This window comes from Dendronephthya gigantea, unplaced genomic scaffold (assembly GCF_004324835.1).
Source record: "Dendronephthya gigantea isolate DGI-Jeju-01 unplaced genomic scaffold, DenGig_1.0 000003F, whole genome shotgun sequence".
Taxonomy (NCBI): domain Eukaryota; kingdom Metazoa; phylum Cnidaria; class Anthozoa; order Malacalcyonacea; family Nephtheidae; genus Dendronephthya; species Dendronephthya gigantea.
Window position 1 is genome coordinate 2,223,147 of NW_021163013.1, and position 23,897 is coordinate 2,247,043.

A 23,897-nucleotide genomic window follows, 5' to 3' on the forward strand; every position below is an offset into this window, starting at 1 on the left:
AGAAAAAAATAGGACGTTGTGTGTATGTGGGCTAAAGGGGAACATAATAAGTAATTTGTTCAATAGTTAATTGCGAATTGAGGGGCGTAGGAATTGAGGGGAGTATAAATAAAAAATGTAAAATATGAATAAGAGAGTTGGATCTACCCTGTTGTGTGTGTATGTGAAGTAAGCTCGGCTCGTTACATAAAGATGGTCCAAATTTCATCTGTACCAAATTTATCCGTGCCAAACCCCTGCGACATGTCGAGTGCGAAATAGATTGTTGAACAGCAAACCACCCAGGCCAGCACCAGTCTGCGAACAAACAACACCACAGGCCCACATCACGACAAGTAGCTTTAAGTTGCAGGGTTCACACTTGTCGTACAAATCTGGGATTCCCTTTGTGCGAGCTAGGACGTTCACTGCATTGTGCGCGTAATCCTTTGTCTGTCGGAAAACATGCAATACAATGGATCCCCAAATCTTTGGACAAGAGCGAACCAGGTTTACTTATCCACCGCTAATAATTTATCAGCGCAAATCTAATTTAATCAAATCTAATTATAAATGCGATGATGTTCAAAAGAAAATAGTTTGTCTGATGTCGTTCCAACCTTCCCATTCCGCACCGTCTCTGCAAAAATATATTACGTATACCGATCCAACGTGTTAGTAATTTAAACGACTACCTAACCAGTTGATTTATACGTTCCGATTACGATACCATAATTAAAAAAAAAATTACCAAGTTCTTTTAACAATATTTCAGTACTAACAGCAAAATACCTCCTCAAAACTCCATAAGTATAAACACAGAACCAACTACACTAACAGATAATTTCAGCTTGCATGCAAATTTGCCCATTTGAGATGTTGCAACCATGGATTAGCCAATAAAACTTAACTATTTCAGACCATGTGATTTGAAATGGGTTAATTTGCATACAAGTTGAAAAGGTCTTTAAACACACGCCTCCAGCGAAAGGGATATATATGACTGTCAAAACAATATCTCAGGAAATGACTACTTAGAATAACCTTGATTTGCATGACACCGCGGAAATTGGTATAGGCTTAGCCGCAATTCTCGATACTTAGACTTCAAACTTGGTGAGGAAAAAGATTTATAAATATTCAAGAAAATATGTCTTGCGCAAAAGATTTGAAGCTTGCTCACGGTAAAAACGAATCGTCTGAATTAATAACCTTGTGTATACTTTAAGCCTCAAAATGGCCATTTCACAGCGGTCAGATGTGTATGATGAGCTGTCAAAAGATTGCAGAATGCGTATTCAGAAGAAAAATTGAACTTTTTTAAGATATTCAAAAGGTTTCTCTTTGATAGGGCGATACAGAAATGCACAATTGTGAACCAGCGACTAGATTTTCGGGTTGAAACGTCTTAAACACCAATTTCTGCGGTGTCGATTTGCATAGCATAAAAAATCGACAGGCTGGCTACGCCACTGGATCTCGCAGTGTCATCTGCATTAGACCGCGCGGTGATCGTACGTTTGTGTTACGTTGCGGTATATGACTTGACACACTAAAAAAGCGCGAACTTTATACTAGTCTGAAGATGGCGTGAAACTGATTGTTGGCCTATTCTATACCATGCAAATATTTAGCCTCCGCCTTCCGGTTATTACACTTCCTGATTTTCTGGTCGACTTGTTACATGCAGCTAATATAAACACTCAGTTGTGTTGCCCAAGACGATGGAATCCGATGCAAAAGCTTACGAAGAACTGAACCAACCGCAATACGAAGCTGGTTGTAAGTTTATTGATGAAGTGAATCTCTCCCCCGGGGCCAAAGTGCTTGATATGGGCTGTGGTACGGGAAATATCACCAAATACATCGCTGATATTGTTGGGTCTTGTGGTCAGACGGTGGGAATTGATCCTGATGTTGAGAGAATCAAAATAGCTCAAGAGAAATATCAAAAAGTTAATAATCTTCAGTTTCATGTTGCTGATAGTGTGACTGGATTCCCAAACGATAATTCGCCATACTATGACGTTCATGTAACAATGAATGCATTTCACTGGTTTCCACACGAGCATAAGAAGATGTACATATGTAACGGGCCGAGCTGTCTGAGACACACACACGTTCGATCCAGTTTCTAAGTGTCTTTTATTTCATCCTCGTGCTCCCTATATACATGTGCTCAAGACTCTCATATTTCTAATTACAATAGTGCACTGTTACTTTATCTAATTACAATAGTGCACTGTCACATTATCTCATCACAATAGGTGCACTGTTACATTTTCCCCTCACTTAAGTTTTCGTCCCCGAAAACAACATATTTTTACATAGTCGACGATTTAGCTAATCGTAAGCATAACGTTCGGGAGGACGTATGTTTTGCCGAAGTTGATAACGTTGGGGGTCACCTCTAGGCCTACGGGGAGGTGGTTGTAACACGGGGTGCTCGGGCAATGCGTGAACCACTGCGAAATCACCCGACTCACGACCAGGAGCAACGATTCGGCCGCTATCCAGTGGTATATAGCCTGTCTTAAGGTTGTCGTGGTGAACTACCATAACTTTTCCATCATTCGAGCTAACTCGATAGGTCGTCCCCATTCTCTTCACTACCTTATACGGCCCTATCCACTTCCTACCGAACTTACCTTTCTTTGGGCGTTTCACCCAAACGGTCTGACCTACTGCATGCGGCTTCCAGTTCTTATTGTCGTGATTTGAACACCTGGTTGACCTTACCTTGTCTAAGTGCTCTCTAGCTAGCTGCCTAACATTCTTAAGGTTATTGCGGACTTTCTGTGCGTACTCTGGTTGAGTGCTTGGATTCCCAGTCGTTACACCGAATTCTAATTCCAGAGGCATGCGAGGTGTATGGTGGCCCAGAGCTGCCATAGGTGATTTTACTTTTTAACACAATTTTAAAAAATATAATTTATTTAAAAAAAAATTGTTTTAAAATTAAAACAAATTGAAAACATTTTCAAACAAAACTAAAACAGGAAAAAAAATAAAAGCCAATCAATTTAAATACTTGACTGGCCCACAGCTGCCATAAGATTTTTTTTTAAAAAAAAATCAAAAATTGGCCCACAGATGCCATAAGATTTTTTTTTAAAAAAATCAAAAATTGGCCCACAGCTGCCATAGACCAGCATGCGCTGTGCAGGGATTAACACATTTATAAACAAAATTACACCAAGTACGAACGAGACAAACAGGCAATATGGCGGCCAGAATACGGAACGATAATTGGAAAGACGATGAAACATTGAAGGAAGATCTTGAAAAATATGCTCGAAGTAATCTTACACGAAAGGAGATATTGGATTTCATGAACCGTGACCATGGCGAATACGCATGGAGTTTGAGGACGCTCGATCGACGTTTGGCTTTTTTTGATATTCGACGCATAGACAAAAACGTTACAGTTGAAGAGATAAGAGCAGCAGTAGAGAACGAAGTTAACGGTCCTGGTAAACTCTTGGGGTACAGAGCGATGTACAACAAAATAAGACAGGATTATAATTTAAAGGTTCCACGCAATTTAGTGCATGCAGTCATGTTTGATGTTGACCCCGATGGCCTTGAAGCGCGTAACCCAAATGCACGATGGGAGAGAAGACCTAAAGGCAACTACACGACAAAAGGTACAAATTTTGTTCACTCCATGGATGGCCACGACAAATTAATGGGGTATCAGAATAGTACTTTCCCCCTAGCCATTTACGGTGCAATTGATACTGCGAGTAGAAAAATCCTATGGTTACGAATTTGGGATAGTAACTCCGACCCAAAGAGAATTGGACGGTGGTATTTAGAGTACCTTTATGAGAAGAAAAGGATTGCCACCATGATAAGGATTGATAAGGGCACAGAGACTGGAATAATGGCAACTATTCACTCGTTCCTTAGACAGCACCATGGTGACATGGCCCCTTATGATACAGTGCTTTATGGGCCTTCCACATCAAACCAGGTAATGTTTCTTTATATTTGAACAAAATATCCAAAGCCCTGGTCAAAGGAAATGCTGACAACAAGTGAGACATGTAAATGAGAATGTTTTATAACACACAGTTGCATTATGGAAGCAGTTTAACCTCTTTGAAAAATTCATCAATTTCCACATAAAATATTGTTTGTTTAACTTCTTATCTAGGACTCTTTACATAACAATAATATTTTACACCTAATGTAGATTGAGCGATGGTGGAAGGAACTGCATGAACGTATGGAGAAATATTTCAAGGTGCAACTGTCAATGTTGAAGAATGATGGTGACTATGATCCAGATAATGAGCTTCACAGGTAGGTAGTGACAACAACCTAGCTAATATATGCTAAGGAAAAAGTCCTCAAAATAACTTCCTTTTTGGTTTCAGAAAACTGCTGTCATTTATTTTAATCCCTGTTGTGCAACGTGAACTTGATGATTTCAAAAAAATTGTGTGGAATAGTCATAGAATCCGACACCAGAAAGACACCTTGCTACCTGATGGGATCCCTGATCACATCCATGCTTTTCCACAAGAGTATGGGCTAGAAGAATGTGGTAAATATTAATCATATTATTTCCAACTACAAATTATTTTCATTATATATGATTGTACCTTTTCAATAATACCATTGATCAATGGTTCAGATATCCATAACATGAATTTATATTTTGATGCAGGTTTTCATGTAACAGAGGACCAATTAGCTGAAGTGGCTCAACATTCTGGAGTATTAGATCTCGAAAATGATTTCCTCTCACCAGAAATGCGACAGCAGTGTGAGACAATCATACCATATCCAGAGAAAATTGAATCATCAGATTGTGCAAAAGCATTCTTATATCTGAAAAGACGTTACTCTGAAGAGAGTTAATTAACACATCTGATGTGACATAAACAAAGAATAAAATCTAAAATTTGTTAAGGGCAAGGATCAGAGACAAGATGAATTATACAAACCACAAGTTTATTTTAGTTAAAGTGAAATATTCTGTTTTTAACATTAAATCAACTGAACAAACTCAGCATATGTAAACAATTTTTGACCTAATTATATATAGAAAACCCCACAAGTTTAACTATCAATTCAAGTTAATTATCCATCCTCTACAATATATAACTTCTTATTTGTGAACTAGCTTTTTCTGAGACATAACTTTTTCTGAGATTTTTCTTTTTTTGAGATTTTTCTTTAAGCATTCTGTATTAGAACATTATTAAAACATTTTGTTTAAATGCATATTACATAGTGGGGTATTCTATAGTTATTCCACTTTCTTTGAACAAAATATGAATATAGCTTTCACCCAGAAAACTATTTACACAACTGCTGATATTCTTAGTACAAAAGTTTAAAATATTGTCAGGTCTTAACTATAACAGCAACCAAGATAAGTTAAAAAGATTTGTTCAACTGTAGTGTTCAAGACGTGTTTAAAGTTCTGTTAGACCAGCAGATTTACAGTACTTATTACAACTATGATCATTCACAAAGTTTGTAATTGCAATCTTTGATAAGTTACCACTGCAAAATAGCATCTCACAATCCTGATCAAATAGATCAGATGTTGCTATTTCTGGATCATAAAGGGTGTGGTCAGATCCTTGTATGTCGAGAATAATTAATTTCCTGTCAGACTTCTGATAGGAAAAATGAGCCAGGCAGCCTGCTTTTTGGCTAACATCAGACTCCTCAACACATGAAATGCCATCATTGTTTATGTACTTCATAAAGTCTCCACTGACATATTCTTCAACACTGACATACTGGTTGTCATCTGTTACACCAAAAAATACCTTATTGTACTTAAGAGGAGTTTTATACACACTTGATTCCATTGTTTTCTCAAGCTGAATGGCAAAATTTCGTGCCAGCATGTGCATTTGAACTGTTTTCTTAGTGTGGGACTCCAAGCTCTGGTTAGCTTCTTCAATATCTTTCTCTGCTTTAGGTAGGTAGTATTTGACAACCCACTTAGAGTAGACAAATTGGGGGTGGGTGGTTGTTGCTTTACGTGCCTCACGGAATGCCCCAATTCCTAGTGGCTCTTCTTCAACAACAAATTCAACAGTAGTGGGAACTACGTTCCAAGCCATTAATTCAATGTTAAAGGAATGTAATGTGATCACAGTTGTGCTTTTCTTGTCAAGAACTTTGCCCATCTTTAACATTTCTAATACTGAAAGACTTTTAGGAAAACACTGGCTTTTGACAGGCGATGGATTCTTTTTAAGCTGTGCATATGACATTGATTTTGCTGCATCTTTAGCGACGCGTACTTTCCTCGGTTGATTGACCTCGGCAGGTTGGGTATCTTGTATGTCATTGTATACTTCCTCTTCATCGCATTTGATGAAGCGAACATGGACGAGCTTGGAGACATTCGGCACTTGGTCCATTGTTTTGCAAGAAGGCCCTTGCTCGCCTGCCAGGACGTCACAGCGAAGATCCCCTGATATATTGAAATGTTTTTCACACGCTAACTTGATGTTATCCAGGCTCATGTCTTCTTCGGGATCAAAGGGCACAAATTCACGTGGTCCAATTCTACTAAACTTTTGAGCTTTACCAGAAACCTCTGCGCTTAGTCTCTGGACAATCAGCTCGGATTTCTTTAATCGTTTAGTATCTTTCGTCGTTTTGTTTTGCCGTTTTCGCTTCATTTCATCTTTAAATGCATGCCATGCGTTGTCCTTAGCAGCCATTTTGGCCAGTGAATGTGTTATAATTTTGGTGTAATTTTGTTTATAAATGTGTTAATCCCTGCGCAGCGCATGCTGGTCTATGGCAGCTGTGGGCCAATTTTTGATTTAAAAAAAAATCTTATGGCAGCTGTGGGCCAATTTTTGATTTTTCCAAAAAAAATCTTATGGCAGCTGTGGGCCAATTTTTGATTTTTTTTTAAAAAAAAATCTTATGGCAGCTGTGGGCCAGTCAAGTATTTAAATTGATTGGCTTTTATTTTTTTTCCTGTTTTATTTTGTTTGAAAATGTTTTCAATTTGTTTTAATTTTTAAACAATTTTTTTTAAAATAAATTATATTTTTTAAAATTGTGTTAAAAAGTAAAATCAACTATGGCAGCTCTGGGCCACCATAGAGGTGTTTTTCCGAATACGAGTTCGTACGGGGAGAGCCCAGTAGATTCATGTTTGCTTGTATTATAGGCAAAGAGAACGGGATCTAGCCAAACATCCCAATCGTCAGCATTGTTAGACACATAATGCGCAAGCATATCTTGTAGCGTGCGATTCTGTCGCTCCACTTGGCCATCCCCGGAAGGGTGGTATGCTGTGGTTCGTGTTTTCGTTATCCCCATAATGTTACAAATTTCGTGCATTAAGATACTTTCAAAGTTTGACCCTTGGTCTGAGTGCAGCACGAGCGGCGGTCCAAAACGCGAGAATACTTTGGATATTAAACAGTCGGCCACGGTTGAGGCCTTTTGATCTTTCGTAGGGAACGCCTCGCACCATTTGGTAAAATGGTCCATGATAACGAGTATATTTATTCCCCTCGCGGTCTCCCGATATGGGGCCCATGTAATCTAATGCCCAAAATGTAAAAGGCTCACTAACACTGATCGTTTTCATAGGCGCTTTATCTGGATTCGAAGGTGATTTGCGGCGCTGGCAAGATACGCAATGTTGGATATGGGCTTGCACAGAGGCACGCAGATTTGCCCAATAAAATCTTTCGCGAATACGCTGTTCGGTTCGTGCTGAGCCGAGATGACCGCACGACGGACTATCATGCATACCGTCGAGTATCTTAGGCACTATGGATTGTGGAATCACAATGGCGTGATCAGGATATGTGTACTGGTTGTGGCGAGATCGTACTAGTAAACCATTATGTATAAATAAGCGATCGTAATTATGCCAAAAATTTTTCAGAACTGGGTCAATGCTCCACTCCTTGAAATCTGGGCGTGGTTTCTTGTGCATCTTAAATTCCAAAACTTTCGAGATATTGCTGTCCTGCCGTTGTGCTTCATGTAGGTTTATAGTTGGGCTTACAGTAATTGAGTTAATTTTTTCATGCCTAAAGACAGGTGTATTCTCAGTTGCTTGTGTTTGCGGTTGGAAAGCGCGCGCGTGTGGGTTGAGTAATTTGTTTGTAGTGCATTTTTGCGGCAATGTGATAAAATCGATAGCGCGTGCACAACTAGCCCAAAGCATGAAAAGGAGCCCAAGCACATAGATAACAGGCGCTGTTATGAGACGCTTTGCCGTCGCTTTCCATTCAGTTAGCATTGAAGGAATCGTGTGGATAGCGGAAGTTTGACATGTTTCCTCGCATTTCTTAGCTACTAGGCGTGATAAGACATCTGCATTCAAATGCGATTTACCCGGTCGATGTTGAACCACAAATTCGAACTCTTGCAAATCCATTAGCCATCTGGCTAAACGCCCTTTCGGCTCGATGGAATTTAGCCAACGAAGTGCATTATGATCAGTAATTATTCTGAATTTGCGCCCTAAGAGGTATAGACGAAAGTGTTGGGTGCCGTAATGAATTGCCAACGCTTCTTTTTCAGTGGTCGCATAATTGCGTTCCCGTTGCGTCAGACTGCGAGAGCCGTATGCGATGACTCTTTCTATACCATTGTCATCGTGCTGGGCAAGTACAATACCTAAACCAACATCTGATGCGTCCGTGTAAAGAGTAAACTCGCGATCGAATTTTGGGTAAGCTAATAAGGGTGCGGAACAGAGCTGACGTTTAATTTCCTTAAAAGATATTTCGCACTCGTTCGACCAATCAAAAGGTGTTCTGGCGGCTTCTTTTGTTGTAAGTTTAGTTAGAGGCGCGGCGACTGTTGCAAAATTCGCAATAAAGCGGCGATAGTAACTGGCGAGTCCTAAAAAACTACGCAACTCTGTTATACATGTTGGCGCACTGATGTTCTGTACTGCCTCGACTTTCTGTGGGTCAGGGCTGATGCCGTCTTTAGAAATGACATGACCTAAGAATGCAACCCTAGTTTCCGCAAACCGACATTTTTCCAACTTAACGCGCAAGTTGTGCTGCCGAAACCTGTCAAGGACTGCTCTCAATCTGTCATTGTGTTCGCCAAGGTTGCGCCCAAAGCAAATAACATCATCAAGATAACATAAACATATTTCGAACGTGAGACCTGCTAAGACTATTTCCATAGCACGCTGAAAAGTTGCCGGAGCCGTTTTTAAGCCAAAACTCATGCGGTTAAACTCAAACAGACCCGAGCTTGTCACGAAAGCCGTTTTTGGCCGATCACGGGGGTCAACGTTAATTTGCCAGTACCCGCTGCGTAGATCTAATGTTGAAAAATATGTTGCGTCGCCCAAAGAATCTAGTATGTCCGCAATGTTTGGAATTGGATGCGAGTCGTTGAGTGTTACTTCGTTTAATTTCCGATAATCTACACAAAAACGTAGTTCCCCTGACCGCTTTTTAACTAACACAATAGGGCTTGCCCATGGGCTGGTACTAGGACTTATAATACCTTGTGCTAACATATCTTTGATTTGTCTGTCAGCCTCTTCTCGATACGCGTACGGCAAACGGCGAGGGCGATGTTTAATGGGGTTAGAGTTACCTGTATCGATGTTATGTGTCACTACATTTGTGTGCCCTAATGTAGCCTCAAACACATCTTCGAACTCGGATAGGACTTCAAGAACACAGCTTTTATCGGCCTGATTTAAATTAGAATTTACAACACCTTCAAATTTGTTTGTTTCGCCCTTTCCGTTATTTGCCTTAATACCACAGCTTGCGCTACTTATTTTGCTGTGAGATTGGACTAGAGGGCTAAATGCTGCGATTTTGGTACCGAATTTTAGCTCGCTAGGTTCGCTATGTGCGTTCATGACTCGTAAAACAATGTTTCTACCTTGCGGGCAGACTACTGTATGTGCCACATGAATGTCGTTACCTGACTCGCTCTTTAGAGGCGCTATCATGCCTATTTCTGTCTGTGCTGATTTTACTAATCTACCCTCTACAATCATCTCAGATCTCGCGGGCACGACAACATTTTGGTCTAAAACTACGGCAATTTCGGCTTTCATACGAGACTGGATAAGGAAAGTTGAATCGTTCTCCACGCATGTTTTGGGCGTTTCGCCAGAAGGGTCACCACTTGCCTCAGTCACTCCAGATATCAGTCCACCATTGGAAAGGGGTGATAAAAGAACTTCAGTCCGCCCGTGAGACCCCGTTAAGTAATAGGGGCTAGACCCACTGCGAATATCCCCCTGTAGACTCAACCTATTTGCTTCGAGGAAGTCCCACCCCAACACACAGTCGTAACTGATGTTGTCGCTAACAAGAAGACGTCCTTTGTACGCTCGCTTACTTTTGGGGAACGTTATGTTTGTGTCGAGGCACCCAAGGATATTTAAACTACCGCCGGTGATGGATACGCAACGTTCTGCGACAGTAGTGTTAATTAATTTACTATCAAAGTCAATAATCCTGTGTAAAGTATGGCTTATAAATGTTCTCATGGAACCAGTGTCAATAAGTGCATGAACTTCAACATTATTTACAAAACATTTAACATATGGTTGTGTGGATAATGAAACATTGAAGGTATTAAAACTTACCCCAGGGCGATCTTTGATCCCACTTATCGTATCGCCCGCTGGGAGTTTAAACGATTCGCACAGTCTTTGGCAAAATGTCCGTATCCCTGGCATTCATAACATCTGTTTGTGGAATCAAACGTCTGGCTTTGCTGTTGTGGATTGTGCCAACAGTCCCTGGCGATGTGGCCCATTTTCTTGCAGACAAAACATTTTCTGTTGCTTCGATCTTTCGTTTGCGCCGATAGATCATCTCGTTTATTCCGCGATAACTTCTCCTCCAGATTCTTTTGTCGTACGGCGATGTCGGACACCAGCGCCACCAATTTGGTCATTTCTTCACCACTCTTTTCGCTTGCCACACCAGCACTCTGCGTCACATTCCCTTGGTCGTTAAATTCCTGAATTGCCCTGTACCGTTGAACAAATGACACCATTTTTTTCAGATCTGGCGTAGGGTCACTCTCTAGCAACTTCATTCGAATGTTTTTGGGTAAACCTTTCATGAACTGCCTCGTTAACAACGCGGTTTTCGCTCCGGCATCAATATCTGGTTGAGCTTTCGATAAAATTTGCTCCAACTCCCACTTGTACACCGTCGGGTCCTCGCCTGGCTTTAAAAGTCTCGCTTCGAACTCGGCGAAGTACACTTCTTTACACGCCGCAGGACACATGGTCTCTTTTAGGGCTTTCGTAACAGCGTCATATGTTTCACGAGCTTCCTCGTCCAGTGCGTAAAAATGGCTCGCTGCTTCGCCCCGGAGAAAAGCTGGGAATTTCTTGATTTTCGCATCTGCGTTCCACCCATTTGCCTCAGCGCAAGCATCAAATTCGCGCAGCCAAATTGTTAAATCTCCCCGCTCAAACTTCGAGGGAAGAATTGCTGTAGACATCTCTATAAACCGTTCTTTAAATCGCACCGCTGCTCACCAAATTGTAACGGGCCGAGCTGTCTGAGACACACACACGTTCGATCCAGTTTCTAAGTGTCTTTTATTTCATCCTCGTGCTCCCTATATACATGTGCTCAAGACTCTCATATTTCTAATTACAATAGTGCACTGTTACTTTATCTAATTACAATAGTGCACTGTCACATTATCTCATCACAATAGGTGCACTGTTACACATACAGAAAGCCTACCAATCTTTGAAATCTGGAGGAAAACTGGTTATTTTGTGCACAGATAAGATAGGCGCTAAACAAACTGATCAATCCGACGTACTTGGTATCCATTATTTGACAAAAGATGAAATGAAAAAGCTATTTCATGAAATTGGTCTGTTCAGTGAAGTCGTGATAAGCCAGACCTTTCTAACAGCTAATTTCAAGTCGTATGAGATATTGAAGCGTTGGATAAAAGCATCATCCCATCATGAAATCGAGGAGTTAAATCCAGCTGATGTGAAAGAAATGATGGCTCAAATTGCTACTTTTCACGACGATGGCAGTATCGTGTTGAATGTACCGTATCTTCATATCACTGCATTTAAACAATGAAATGCATGACCGCGTTAACATTGCTCATTAAATATATTTTTAATACGTATGTGACTTCCGCCATTATTCGTAGTTTTACTCGTCTTGTGTCCACATAATTTTTATAGCTTACAGTCACACAGTCTTTGAAGAAATAGCTAATAACCATATGTTAGATTTTTGTTAGTTACTAGCTGCGAGGTCCGGTTGCGAAAAAAACTGTGCTCGAGGTCTCGCAAAACTTGTGCAATTAGATCGAACAAGGTTAATTTTCATCGTAATGAAAGACTTTATATGCTAAAAATGCGAACCTGTTAATGTTCTGCCATGCAGTGGTTCTGTGGTATAGTAGTTTAGACCTAACATATTTCACAAAATCGTTAATATATCTACAGGCTACAATAATTTATCTTCATAATTCTGCGCGGTAACTCTAGTTTTGTTCATTGCCACTTTCTCATCATTTTAAATTCAACCATGCAATGATTAAGTTCATCTAAATTTTCTATCAACCGATACCGCGAAATACAAATATCTTCGAATTGCAGACTCATTTCTCCTCTCCCCATGCATTTCTCCTTCCAGAAACCGCGGACATGGAATATACGGATTGCCGTAACTAATCTATGAACGCATTAGAAACTGACTCTATAGAGTCTCCAGGCCCTGCAAAAGGCAGGTAAATGACGATGGCTGCAGATGAGGTTGGATTGAATTTCTATGTTATAACGGTTAATTGTATGGCATGCATGCAATAGATGAGACGGCATATATGACTCTTGGTAAAGCGATAAGCACATCGGAGCTAGCTTCTCGTTTGAACTTCGAAATCTGAACGCACATGCAATCGAGAAAAAATTGAGGATGATAAAATTTGGATTCCCTATAAATATAGATGGTCTAAATTTCGTCCGTTCCATTTTGCCAACATTTTTTATACTCGCGGCCTGTCGAGCGCGAAAGAGATTATTCAAGTTAGCAGAAGTTTGAAATTCTAAACAAGCCAATCAGAGTTTCTGTAGTTAGGGCAAACCGTTGTTCCATGTTTTCTTTAACTTGTTTATCGTTTACAACTTCACGCGGAAAATTGCCCGACGTTTAAAAAAAATCTGCGCGAAGTGACATTGGAAACTTTTTCGTCCGTTTTAATTTAACAATCAAAATGAAATAGAGTTATTGCGTATGCTATTAATAGTAAAAATACATCCAATTGATTAGACTTATAAAAGTTATAATTATTATTCAAATGAAACATAATTGCCAATTACCTGTACTTTATTGCAAATTCCTAGCACAAGATAATTGAAATAAAAGTACTGTCGGAAACTCTGAATATATTTTCATAAAACATCAATAATTCCAAATATTAAAATCATATTTTATTGAATCATAAATGCTCATAATTGAGGTACATAGGACATCATTAAATATAACTCGTTTCACTTATAGAAAATGAATACATGTAGGAATTATTTAGCAAAGTGTTCTTTTCGGTGGCCAAACGGAAATATTGATTTGTTTACAGAGGCCAAGGCGGCAATTAATTACCTTCACCTATACAGCGATAACAATCACTATGAGAAATTATACAAAATTCAAATGACATAGAAATAAAATCATATTTGAGCTGACAAAGCAAGCATGGCTGCGTTTTCATGTTATATATCCAGACTTATTCTCTTCCTCGTCATCTTCAAATTCTCTGTAATAAAGTGTATTTCTGGTCAGGGTGCGGCAGAAGACTTCAATGATGCGATATTGGGCGATATTTCAGAGGATTTTAGTGATACCCATCTAAGGTTCGTGTCAGTTTTTCAAGTGTAATTATACTTTGATTTAACAATCCTTTAGTCTAAATCAACCCTGAAAAGCGTAGGTTCGATTCCTGCCGGAGGACCGATAGTTGAGTCATTTTTCCATCAACTGTTCCTGACTTGAATTTGAAGTGTGTACTGTGTATATTACCATTTGAAATTAAGTCCCTTTAAACCACTAGAGTAATCTTGCTTAGTTTAGTTACACAGCATATGATATCCAGTACACTCAAGGATGAAAACAAAAACTGAATAGTGTTATTATAATTGACTGTATGCCACTCGGAATCTGTATATAAATGTTATAGCTTCTCTTTTTGGCCTCACCATAGTGCGTTTTATAATTCATTTGACATGAATGCTGACAAGGTCGGCGGAAGATTGTTAAGTAGTGGGGGGCGACGTGATGTGCATATATTCACGTTCGACATTATTCGTTTCTTTTTGAAATTGAAATTTTTATCTGCTAACATGAATATATGGAACATTTGATCCCCCCTGCGCCGTCCTTGGCTGAAGATAAAGTTTAATGGCAAAATTAAAGTTCACAAAAAACACCAGCAAACCTTTCTCAAACCTTTTTCGGAACGCTTCCTTTACAGCAAATGTAAAATATAAAAAAATCCTTGTCAACTTTGAAAAGTGATCGTATTGAAACGTTTCAGTTTTGTGAATTCAATTATTTTATATATGTCTAAATATTATATAATTATACAGTGTGTGTATAATTTTAGACACTTGTTCCTTACGATTGATAAAAATAAAGACGGAGTTTTATCTTCTGAAGAAGTAAAAGTTTGGGTTACGAGTGTAAGGAGTAATAACGCAATAAAGATGACCAAAGAAAGAATTACTGAATATGACAGTAATAATGATGGACTAGTGTCTATGGATGAATACTTCGTATATATCTATGGTAATGCTGACAACAAAGGTATGTTTCTCCATTTTTCAATATACGGCTAGTCGGCTGCGAGTGTAATCGCCTTTGGCCTACGTCACAAAATGTGGTACAAAAATGTAATGTAATACAGTAATCCAAATGTACGAAGCAGTGATCTGACTTTTAATTAAATAAAACGTGAATAAAAAGCCTGGTATCGCGTATAAGGATTGTTTTGTTTAAGGTCTGACTGACCGCCAACAACATGCTAAATTTGTAGATTTACTTCCGACACAAGAAAACCGCGACCAAATATTACAAAGTAAAGAGCAAGTCAAAAAGCGTTGGAGGTACGCCGATTTCAATCGAGATGGGAGTCTTTCACTTGATGAATTAGCAGCGTTTGAAAACCCTGAAGATTATGAGGAAATGAAAGATTACAATGTGGAAGAAACATTCGAAAACTTGGACTCCGACAGAGATGGGAAGGTTTCTCTGAATGAATATCTTGGTAAGCAATGTGCTGAAATCTTTTTACATGAGAGAGTTTCCATAATAATAAAGTATCTTTCCGTTCTACACGTACCTGCTCTGCTTTAAGTAGTATCCCGCAGTGGCGGATCTAGGGGTGTGCAGGATAAATTACTAGTTATTAAGGTGTTTTGACTTGAAGTTGTGTAATTTATTTTGCACACCCCTTGATCCGCCCCTAGTATACCAGCATAAAATATAAGATTACATTTAATATGATTAATTTTGAGTCAAACCGTCAAGCCCTAGGAGGTTTTGTGACAAATCTACACATTTTTGCTCTTCCGAAACAAGATGAAGTAAGACAAACTCTGGAGAAATGCGCGTAGTTTCCAAAATTGTGAGCAACCCTAATTTCTGTCTTGGCTATTGCATGCAAACAGGAAAAATGTCGAGCAGGTTTTTTAGTCCAATTCTCTATCGTATTTCTTAATACGAACGATATTATAATATTTCCGCCTATCAGTAATGCATTATTGCATAAACTTAGCCGTGGCCTAGTGCAAAAGTATACTGAAAAACCATGCCAACGAGGGTGAATTTCATGGAAAACAGGGATTTACAAATTCCGCCATAAATACCTGGTAACTGACTAAAAACCCAGCTTTCGTTAAGTTAGCGGGATTTATAGAGAACGTCCGAAAGAACGAGACAGAGTATACCACATGGTTTAAAAATTGTTACCGCCCATGTTAGACATAGGCCCGGGGCCAGTGTGCTCGCCGATGCATGAGGGGTTTTTATACCGCGTTGTGAAGCAACCTGCTGGACGTTGTCAAAAAACTGGAGCGACAATTAAATACACATTCGCAATAAGGGATAATGAATGTGCTTCAAGCAAGGCCATAAACTATGAAATTCACTGACGTTTTCATAATGAAATTTCTTCAAGGTTCTGATGTGTCTTCAAGCGTGGCTGTTGAGGAAGTTGATTTTAGAGAACGATATTTCAAGATTTTGAAAGACAGAAATAAGGACGGTTTCCTAGATAAGGTAGGGTTAGATGTGAACGAAAACTGGATTGCGCTATATCTGCTGATTATCGATTCATCAGTTCAAACCGTTGTGTAAATGCTGGGAAATTAATAAAACCACAGCTTTCAGTGAGCTAACAATTATTAAGGACGATCCCTAATTTAAGAACACTAAGGTTTATTCAAAGTTATACCGAACAATAGGCAATTTTAGAGCGATTGAAGAAATGACTATTCGGTGAAAGGAACTATCCTGCCTTCGTAATGCCTATGCAAGAACAATTTTTTTTCTGAAGTCTAGTGTTCTTTATCCAACCGTTGTCTCTAAATACCTCAAAAATACTTCTCAAAGTTAATCTTAACTCTCTTGTCGTTTTAGGTGGAGGTCAAGAAATGGCTTCACCGATCATTTCCATCGCGGATCGACATAGAAACGAATGGTTTTATGCAACAGATAGATAGAAATAAGGTGAAGGCGACAGTGGGCATGTAAAGGCTCGTTTACACTTGCGATTTTTGATGCGATTTTACTGGCGATTTTCCTCTTTTGATATAACAAAGTAATTACTCGTTCACATCTATCAAAAGAAGAAAATCGTACATAAAATCGCAGCAAGAATTGTTAGATTATTTGGTTTATTTCAAATAATAATGGAGTTATTTAACAATTGTATCTTTTGTTCTCGCTAAGCAAACAGTATCTATCAACAATGGCCGACTATAAAAGTTAAAACAACGTGTCCGATGATCTCTATATATTACTGTAATGTTCTCTATTTTATGCTAATAATATAAACTTGAATACTAATGTTAATGAGTATAACTGTTAACTGTTAATGTTAACAAGAATTGCTAGGCGGGCCTTTACAATCCAATCCAGTTGTAGTTTGGAGGTTTATTTCAATCCCAGCTTACTCCTGTCCATGCTTGACATGCGTCAGAGGCATGGCTCATTTCAATAATTATACCTGGCAAAATTCGCGTGTATAAACAAGCCTTTGGATACTTTTGCATTAGTGTAATTTTGCACAGTTTTCTTGCAGGATGGATCTTTAAACCAAGATGAAATACTCAAAAATTGGGATAAGTTCAAGACGTTTTATCCCGATTTACAGAACACGTTACTGGAACATGACGAGCTATAATATAAATAGAATATTTAAAAGTGCATCGAAAGAATAGCGAAGTTTAAATTAAATATATAAATAGAATATTTAAAAGTGCATAGGGAAAGAATAGAGAAGTTCAAATTAAATATATAAATAGAATATATAAAAGTGCATGAAAAGAATAGAGAAGTTCAAATTAAATAAATAAATGGAATATTTAAAAGTGCATGAAAAGAATAGCGCAGTTCAAATTAAATATACAAATAGAATATTTAAAAGTGCATGCAGAAAGAATAGCGAAGTTTAAAACGCTCCTTAAGTCGAGTTTGAAAAGCAGAGGCGGCGAAATATCGTTCGGTTGAGGGGGGGGGGGATATTTATATATCCAAGTCAGCAGACAGTAAAAACAATCAATTTCAATAGAAACTATATAATGCTGAACGTAAATATATGAATATCTCCCCCCCCCCCACTTTACGATCTTTGCAACCCCTGAAAAGAAAGTATTTGCTCGTAATTGACAATCATGAAGGCAGGCATTTGATCGATAATTTCATTTGGCATAATTATGCGTGTAATTTTAATTCTTCTAAGACTTTCAGTATTTAAGTCACGAGAAGGTGATCAACGAAAGTGCCAAAATCAATGGCGACCAATGAGAATACCAACTATCAGCAGTGGCGTAGCCAGCCTGACGATTTAGTCATGCTATGCAAATTTTTCATTATTATCAATATTCATTTCTTTAGAAGTTCATTGTTTTCGCAGTCAATGAACACCAAAATATTACCATAGCATTACTAAATTGTCGGGCTGGCCGCGCCACTGACTATCAACTACCAAGCGGCTGTGACATAAAGTACACGCGATATCACTGATCTGCAAATAAACTGGAATGTTGATTGGCAGATGGAAACTGGGCCATGCATGAGGCCTGGTTCTCATAATCCCATTTTATCTTTATGGTGGCTCAGCTAGCCTGGACGATTTGGTCTCACCGTTCAAATTCCAAGTTATTACATTGGTTGTTTTCGCCAATTTCGGTCAATTGAATTTGCAATGTAGTCGCAAATGTCTAGAGCAGGTTATTTTCTCCGATGTAAAAATGGGAATTCTCAGTTATTCAATGTATTCAAAATGCCATTGTTGACTGAAACATTGTAATACCTCACCACAGTGACATGTTATATTAGCTACATAATTTGTTGTAATTTGTCGCCGTAATTTGTGGTAATTTGTTACAATTCGGTTTCCATATGCCAGCCTTTACTCCAGTGACAACAGTATGCTAGTTTTTCTTTGTGTCAAACTGTCAATGACAGTGTCAAAACAATACATCATATATATAATTAACCAAGAAATATCTCAGCGATCAGTAAAGAGTGAGTTCCTATACTATACACAACAGATGCTATTTAACATCGATCACATGTCACGGAAGCGACAGGCAGTGACTGAATGCAAACAAGGATTCATACAACACCAGAAATCGAGGCATCGAGTGAATCTGAGTGATAAATGTTTAAGTAATATGGATGCATGTCTAATGTCTGTGTAAATATATAAATTGGAATCCGATACTGGTGACCAGACAATAGCAGTCTACCATAAATATGCGAAAGCATTACAAATTTATATGCCCGTATCCGATTTATGCACGTATCCGATTTATGCACTTACTCAAATAGACACCCTTATCAGCGACACGTCATACGGTTTTCCCCAGATTTCTAGACGTTTATTTACTCGCCCCAGACTGCCTCAGAGTAAGACAAGGGGCCATTCAAATGAGTTGCCAACGTGGCAATGTTTACGTTTATACCACGTGTTCTACATTGACCAATTGCGTTGCAACATACTCTGCATATTAAACCGAAAAACGTAAAATTTTTGTGTTGTTGCTGCTCTTTACTCGCATATTCGTTGTTCTGTGACTGTTGCCTTGGCTATCGAGATGGAGATTCGTTGTCTAGGAATGCTAATGTTGTGTATGTCGATATTGGTTAACGGCATTCCGAGGCCGAACGAAGGGGGAGCGAAGAAACGCGTTCATGAACAACAGCCGCTTTCAGGCGAGGAACATTACCAGAGTAACAAGCAACACAACGCGGAATACGACCACGAAGCGTTCTTAGGCAACGAACAGAAGGCCACATTTGATCAGCTTTCACCCGAAGAAAGCTTACGTAGACTTGGGTAAGTGGGATGTGTTTTTAGTTCGGCAAATGTTGATCAATTAGGTATGCTGTTTGCACACCGAGTGCTCACGATGCTGTGTTTCATATTATTATTCGGGCTGGCGCGCAACGTTCGACTTCCACTTCAGTGTTACTGGGCAATACTTTAGCATGTAGTTTAGTAATAAAGTGAAATATATACTTCGTTCATATACAGAATGTGTATTAAAAATCTAGCAATCTCTGACTATACTCTTGTTTTTGTGTTTAAAATTAAATTTAATCGATTATTCTTCTAAGAGCGCAAATGGGCAGCAGTCTGGCAACTTTTGTATTTGTACACGCGGGTCAGTAAATACACAATAAAAATGAATAAATCATGCATCGCTAACCTAACTTACGTGTGCATAAGGATTATGTGCAGTTTGTGCACCGGATGTGATCATTTTATTCATAAAACTGCCACAAATTGGCAACGAGTACTTTGGCGTTAACCAAGAAGGCTATACCGCTGTAGTCTCAATATTTATAAGACACAATTAACGAAATATTAAGTCTGGGACACAGGGGCAGTATGGTCCGTTATGTAAAGCTTCGTCGTGTGTGATAATATCACTGTAATAACACTAATATGTTATATGAAACTTTGGCATAGTTAAATCATATTGACATTAATTTAGAGTGTATTGTGCGTGGGTGGAACAAGTCAAATGAAACCAGTGTTGTCTGGTCGATAGGTTAGCGGCGAAAAACCTATTTTATTTCCTGTAAAGATAATGAAACCTAAAATTATAATAATTGCGCGCATTGAAATATGCCTACCGGCATCAATTATGCTGACTAATATGCTGGACGTAATTACTCCGGCGTCAGTGACGGAGTTGAAAATTCCCAAGGTTTTTTTTTTAAATTTTTTTCGTCGTCGCAAGTGTGTTTTGGCGCGATAGACAAATTGGTTGACTTGTCACACAGCGAAAGAAAAGCCAGTTGAATCCACAATACGTATACATATACAGAGTCCATTGCTCAAAGCGGTATCAATTTATGCAATTTGTACTTCACAATTTTTGCTGATATCATTCGTCCTCCCCTACCGAAATTTTGTAGTTCGTAGGCATACACTTCATCCGCTACACAGTCAGTTATCTTTTTTTTTCCGTTGAGGAAGTTGCGATATTTCGGACTTTTAATTCATGACCTAAAGGTGGTGTTATATCATCTCGCTGCATGCAATGCAATATTGCAATTCTACTTTTGATAGATGTAAAGTTGGCAACTACGAACTCATTATGAAAATCTGTGCTCATTATTCAATACATGCAACATTTCGTCACTAATTTACATCTCTCGAAAGTAGAATTGCACTGTAGTTGCGAGAAAAGTTGCGTCATGTAACATGACCTTAATTATCATTAAAAGCGTGAGTTTAGCGCCCTTTTTTCACCAAATAAACCCAAGGAGTCTATATTTTTTCATAATGTAACGTAATGCATGTAATCTTTCAACTTAATATTGCACAGAATCCTTGTGGACAAGATCGATCGTGATGGCGACAAAAAGATAACAGAGGAAGAACTGAAGTTCTACATTGATCACACACAAAAGCGATATATTTATGAAGATGTTGATCGACAATGGAAAGATCTCAATCCAGATAACAAACCTTCCATACTCTGGGGAGAATATGTGAATAGAACATATGGCTTTGATGTTGGTAAGAATAAAATCAATTAGGCGATTGAACGAGAATCTATTTACGTTTCTCAGATCTGGTACAGGAATGTATATCTTGTAGTGCTCCAAGTATTTCGGTCACTTATTTGCAACAATTTTTGTTTCAAATTCATTATTTGAAAATTCATTTTATACTGGAAATTCATTTATGTATGCCAACTACTGTAATTGCATCACAGGATATGCTCGACTAGGTAATATTTGTGTTAGCATCAAATGGTATAATAACTGCCATGAGTGTCATACTAACTCTCTTAACGAAGGCCTTCAGGTCGAAACGTCGAGAAGTGTTTTGTCTATTTAGGCAATTGTTATGCCACATTTGATGCTATTACAGGTTAAATATCTTTTATATCAGTTGAGGAATCACCCTGCCTTACTTGTATAAACTTGACCGGATTCAGAGGACAAGCAGCACAGCATGATTTTACGCTCTCCCAGAAGTAACTTAGAAATGCAATGGAAAGAGTTTAGCTGGGCCTTAGGGCCAATGAAACTCGAATGATGAGTTAACGCTTCACAACCAAGAAGTGCATGTGTTGTAAATAACAGTGGCGTACGGGAGACGATAATTGGGGGGGGTCCAGATATTCATATATTCATGTTTTGCAAGATTAATTTCTTTTCAAACCCATTGTGTTTAAAGGCCTGTTAACATGAATATGTGCCCCCCCTCCCCCCAATTATCGTTTCACGTACGACACTGGTAAATTAACAACTTTAATCGTTTGTAGATGATCCACAGAGAAACACGGAGTTCAATTACAAGGATATGAAACGAAGGGACAGAAGAAGGTGGGAGAAAGCCGACCTTGACAACAACGATAAGCTGACCAAGGATGAACTGACGTCATTTTTACACCCAGAAGAGATTGATCACATGAAAGAAATCATGGTGGAGGAGACGATGGAGGATATTGATAAAGATAAAGACGGGAGAATTTCGTTAGATGAGTATATCGGTGAGAAATGATTTTGACGACAATATTAATTTGCATTTCTTTTTAAAAAGTTATTTGAGGGTTGTGAATATGGATATAGAGTGTATAAGTATTGGCCTAATGCTGACTACGCCACTAGTACAATGATTTATTAAGACGGAATAGTCGGATGCATTGTCTCCACCGACTGCACGTGTATATAGACCCTTGTATGCATTGTCTCTACTGTACGTGTATATAGCCAAGTAAGTTTAGGACTATGATAGTATGCGCACTGTACTAAATTGAATTTATTCTCGTTCAGGCGATATGTATTCGGAAGATGAACGAAAGAACAATGCTGAAGAACCTGATTGGTTAAAGACTGAGAAAGAGCAATTCACAAGATACAGAGATAAAAATGGTGATGGTTACATGGGCAAGGTAAGCATTGAACAAAAATAGACTGCTGTTCTGTTGTACATCCACTGGGATAAAGGCAAGCAAATTTGCAAGTAAATTTTCTTAATTAAAACGTCATAACAAAGCAAAAAAAGACGTAACGATGGGGTAAGCATTACATTATGCTAATCGGATGGACGGACAAAAGTTTATGATTCGTATATTTTGCAATTTCTATTTAGTCTGAAGTGAAGGACTGGATCCTACCAGCAGAATATGACAATGTTGCTGCAGAATCTACACATTTGATGCACGAGGCTGATGCTAATAAGGTACGAACATTTGAAATGTTGGTTTTCATTCAATGGTAATTGTCATGATCATGTCAAGGTGGTTCATGTGTTAGAATATTACTATGACTTACTATGGTCAACAATAACTGCATTTCCCTGGAGCCGAGTTTGATTTACCATAAGTGGTGATATGTATATTAAACCTGGATAGCGCAGATCGGTAAATGGATGAAGCCATCGCAACTACACTTTCCTTTTTTGAAAAGGTTTCTCGATGCTGGTGGTAGACGATCATTTTACTATTTTCTTTCTTAATTGGCTTGTGAATAAAAAATGCTATTGTTTTTCACGGGCTTTACGCCATGTAATTGTACGTTTATTTATTTCCATATTTTTGAAATAGCTTGGAAAAAACCTTTTGCGTACATGGGACTAAATTTTAATTAGCGCTAGTTTTCATTTTCACCCATATGGAAGATTCGCCTTTATTCTCTGAAGTTAACAATTTGATGCTTTACACAACATTTGGTAAAAACTGTTAAAATTTCTCAACCGCGCACTAATTTACTTCTTGATAATCTCCGAAATCAATGATAGTTCAATACAAAATCTCCCATTTTAGGATGGAGTTCTAACGAAAGAGGAAATTTTGGAGAAACATGACATCTTTGTTGGCAGCCAAGTGACAGACTTTGGTGAAGCATTAGCTCGTCATGACGAGTTTTAGTCACGTACATTTGCCTGCTATTGACAGTTTAATATGATTATGATTTTATCAACGCTTTCATTCTTCACTGTCATAGAGTGGGAATATTAATATATATATTTATATAAAGAAATTATTTTCCTATACATGTGTTAACTTTATATTGTCGTGCATTCTCGATTTGTAAAAGTATTTTTTCAAAACATCTTGTTCTTACCGTGTATTCTTCTTGGATGTATTTTCGTTTCGTTCGTGGATGCATGAGCGCTCCAATTCAAAATATAAAACTCGTGTCGGCCGTACAGCCTCCCTCCTCAGCGGTTTAGCT

The 23,897-nt window shown here is 38.5% G+C and overlaps 3 protein-coding genes across 3 annotated transcripts; all 3 read left to right on the top strand.

Annotated features, from left to right (window-relative positions):
* Positions 1-1,681: 1,681 nt before the first annotated feature.
* On the top strand, positions 1,682-17,373 carry LOC114539693 (calumenin-A-like). The gene is made up of 7 exons (XM_028560309.1): positions 1,682-2,063; positions 11,676-11,881; positions 14,575-14,774; positions 14,968-15,234; positions 16,147-16,247; positions 16,608-16,697; positions 17,272-17,373. Exons 1-7 carry the CDS (start codon positions 1,704-1,706, stop codon positions 17,371-17,373), a joined length of 1,326 nt encoding a protein of 441 aa, XP_028416110.1. The 5' UTR covers positions 1,682-1,703.
* Positions 3,203-5,026, top strand: LOC114541051. The gene is made up of 4 exons (XM_028561044.1): positions 3,203-3,955; positions 4,178-4,287; positions 4,362-4,531; positions 4,655-5,026. The coding sequence occupies exons 1-4, from the start codon at positions 3,203-3,205 to the stop codon at positions 4,846-4,848; spliced, it is 1,227 nt and encodes a 408-aa protein (XP_028416845.1). The 3' UTR covers positions 4,849-5,026.
* Positions 17,374-19,225: 1,852 nt separating the features above from the next.
* Positions 19,226-23,766, top strand: LOC114540961 (calumenin-like). Its single transcript, XM_028560953.1, has 6 exons — positions 19,226-19,533; positions 21,035-21,228; positions 21,983-22,210; positions 22,494-22,612; positions 22,813-22,902; positions 23,486-23,766. Exons 1-6 carry the CDS (start codon positions 19,292-19,294, stop codon positions 23,588-23,590), a joined length of 978 nt encoding a protein of 325 aa, XP_028416754.1. The 5' UTR covers positions 19,226-19,291; the 3' UTR covers positions 23,591-23,766.
* Positions 23,767-23,897: the final 131 nt, after the last annotated feature.

Excerpts from the sequence above, each read along its gene's own strand:
- LOC114539693 (XM_028560309.1), top strand. The coding sequence starts at position 1,704 with ATGGAATCCGATGCAAAAGCTTACGAAGAACTGAACCAACCGCAATAC. Across the intron at positions 11,882-14,574 it reads CTAACAGCTAATTTCAAGTC|ACACTTGTTCCTTACGATTG; the intron begins GTATGAGATATT and ends GTATAATTTTAG. Across the intron at positions 16,698-17,271 it reads AACAGATAGATAGAAATAAG|GATGGATCTTTAAACCAAGA; the intron begins GTGAAGGCGACA and ends GTTTTCTTGCAG.
- LOC114541051 (XM_028561044.1), top strand. The coding sequence starts at position 3,203 with ATGGCGGCCAGAATACGGAACGATAATTGGAAAGACGATGAAACATTG. Across the intron at positions 3,956-4,177 it reads GGCCTTCCACATCAAACCAG|ATTGAGCGATGGTGGAAGGA; the intron begins GTAATGTTTCTT and ends CACCTAATGTAG. Across the intron at positions 4,532-4,654 it reads GTATGGGCTAGAAGAATGTG|GTTTTCATGTAACAGAGGAC; the intron begins GTAAATATTAAT and ends ATTTTGATGCAG.
- LOC114540961 (XM_028560953.1), top strand. The coding sequence starts at position 19,292 with ATGGAGATTCGTTGTCTAGGAATGCTAATGTTGTGTATGTCGATATTG. Across the intron at positions 22,211-22,493 it reads TTCGTTAGATGAGTATATCG|GCGATATGTATTCGGAAGAT; the intron begins GTGAGAAATGAT and ends ATTCTCGTTCAG. Across the intron at positions 22,903-23,485 it reads ACGAGGCTGATGCTAATAAG|GATGGAGTTCTAACGAAAGA; the intron begins GTACGAACATTT and ends CTCCCATTTTAG.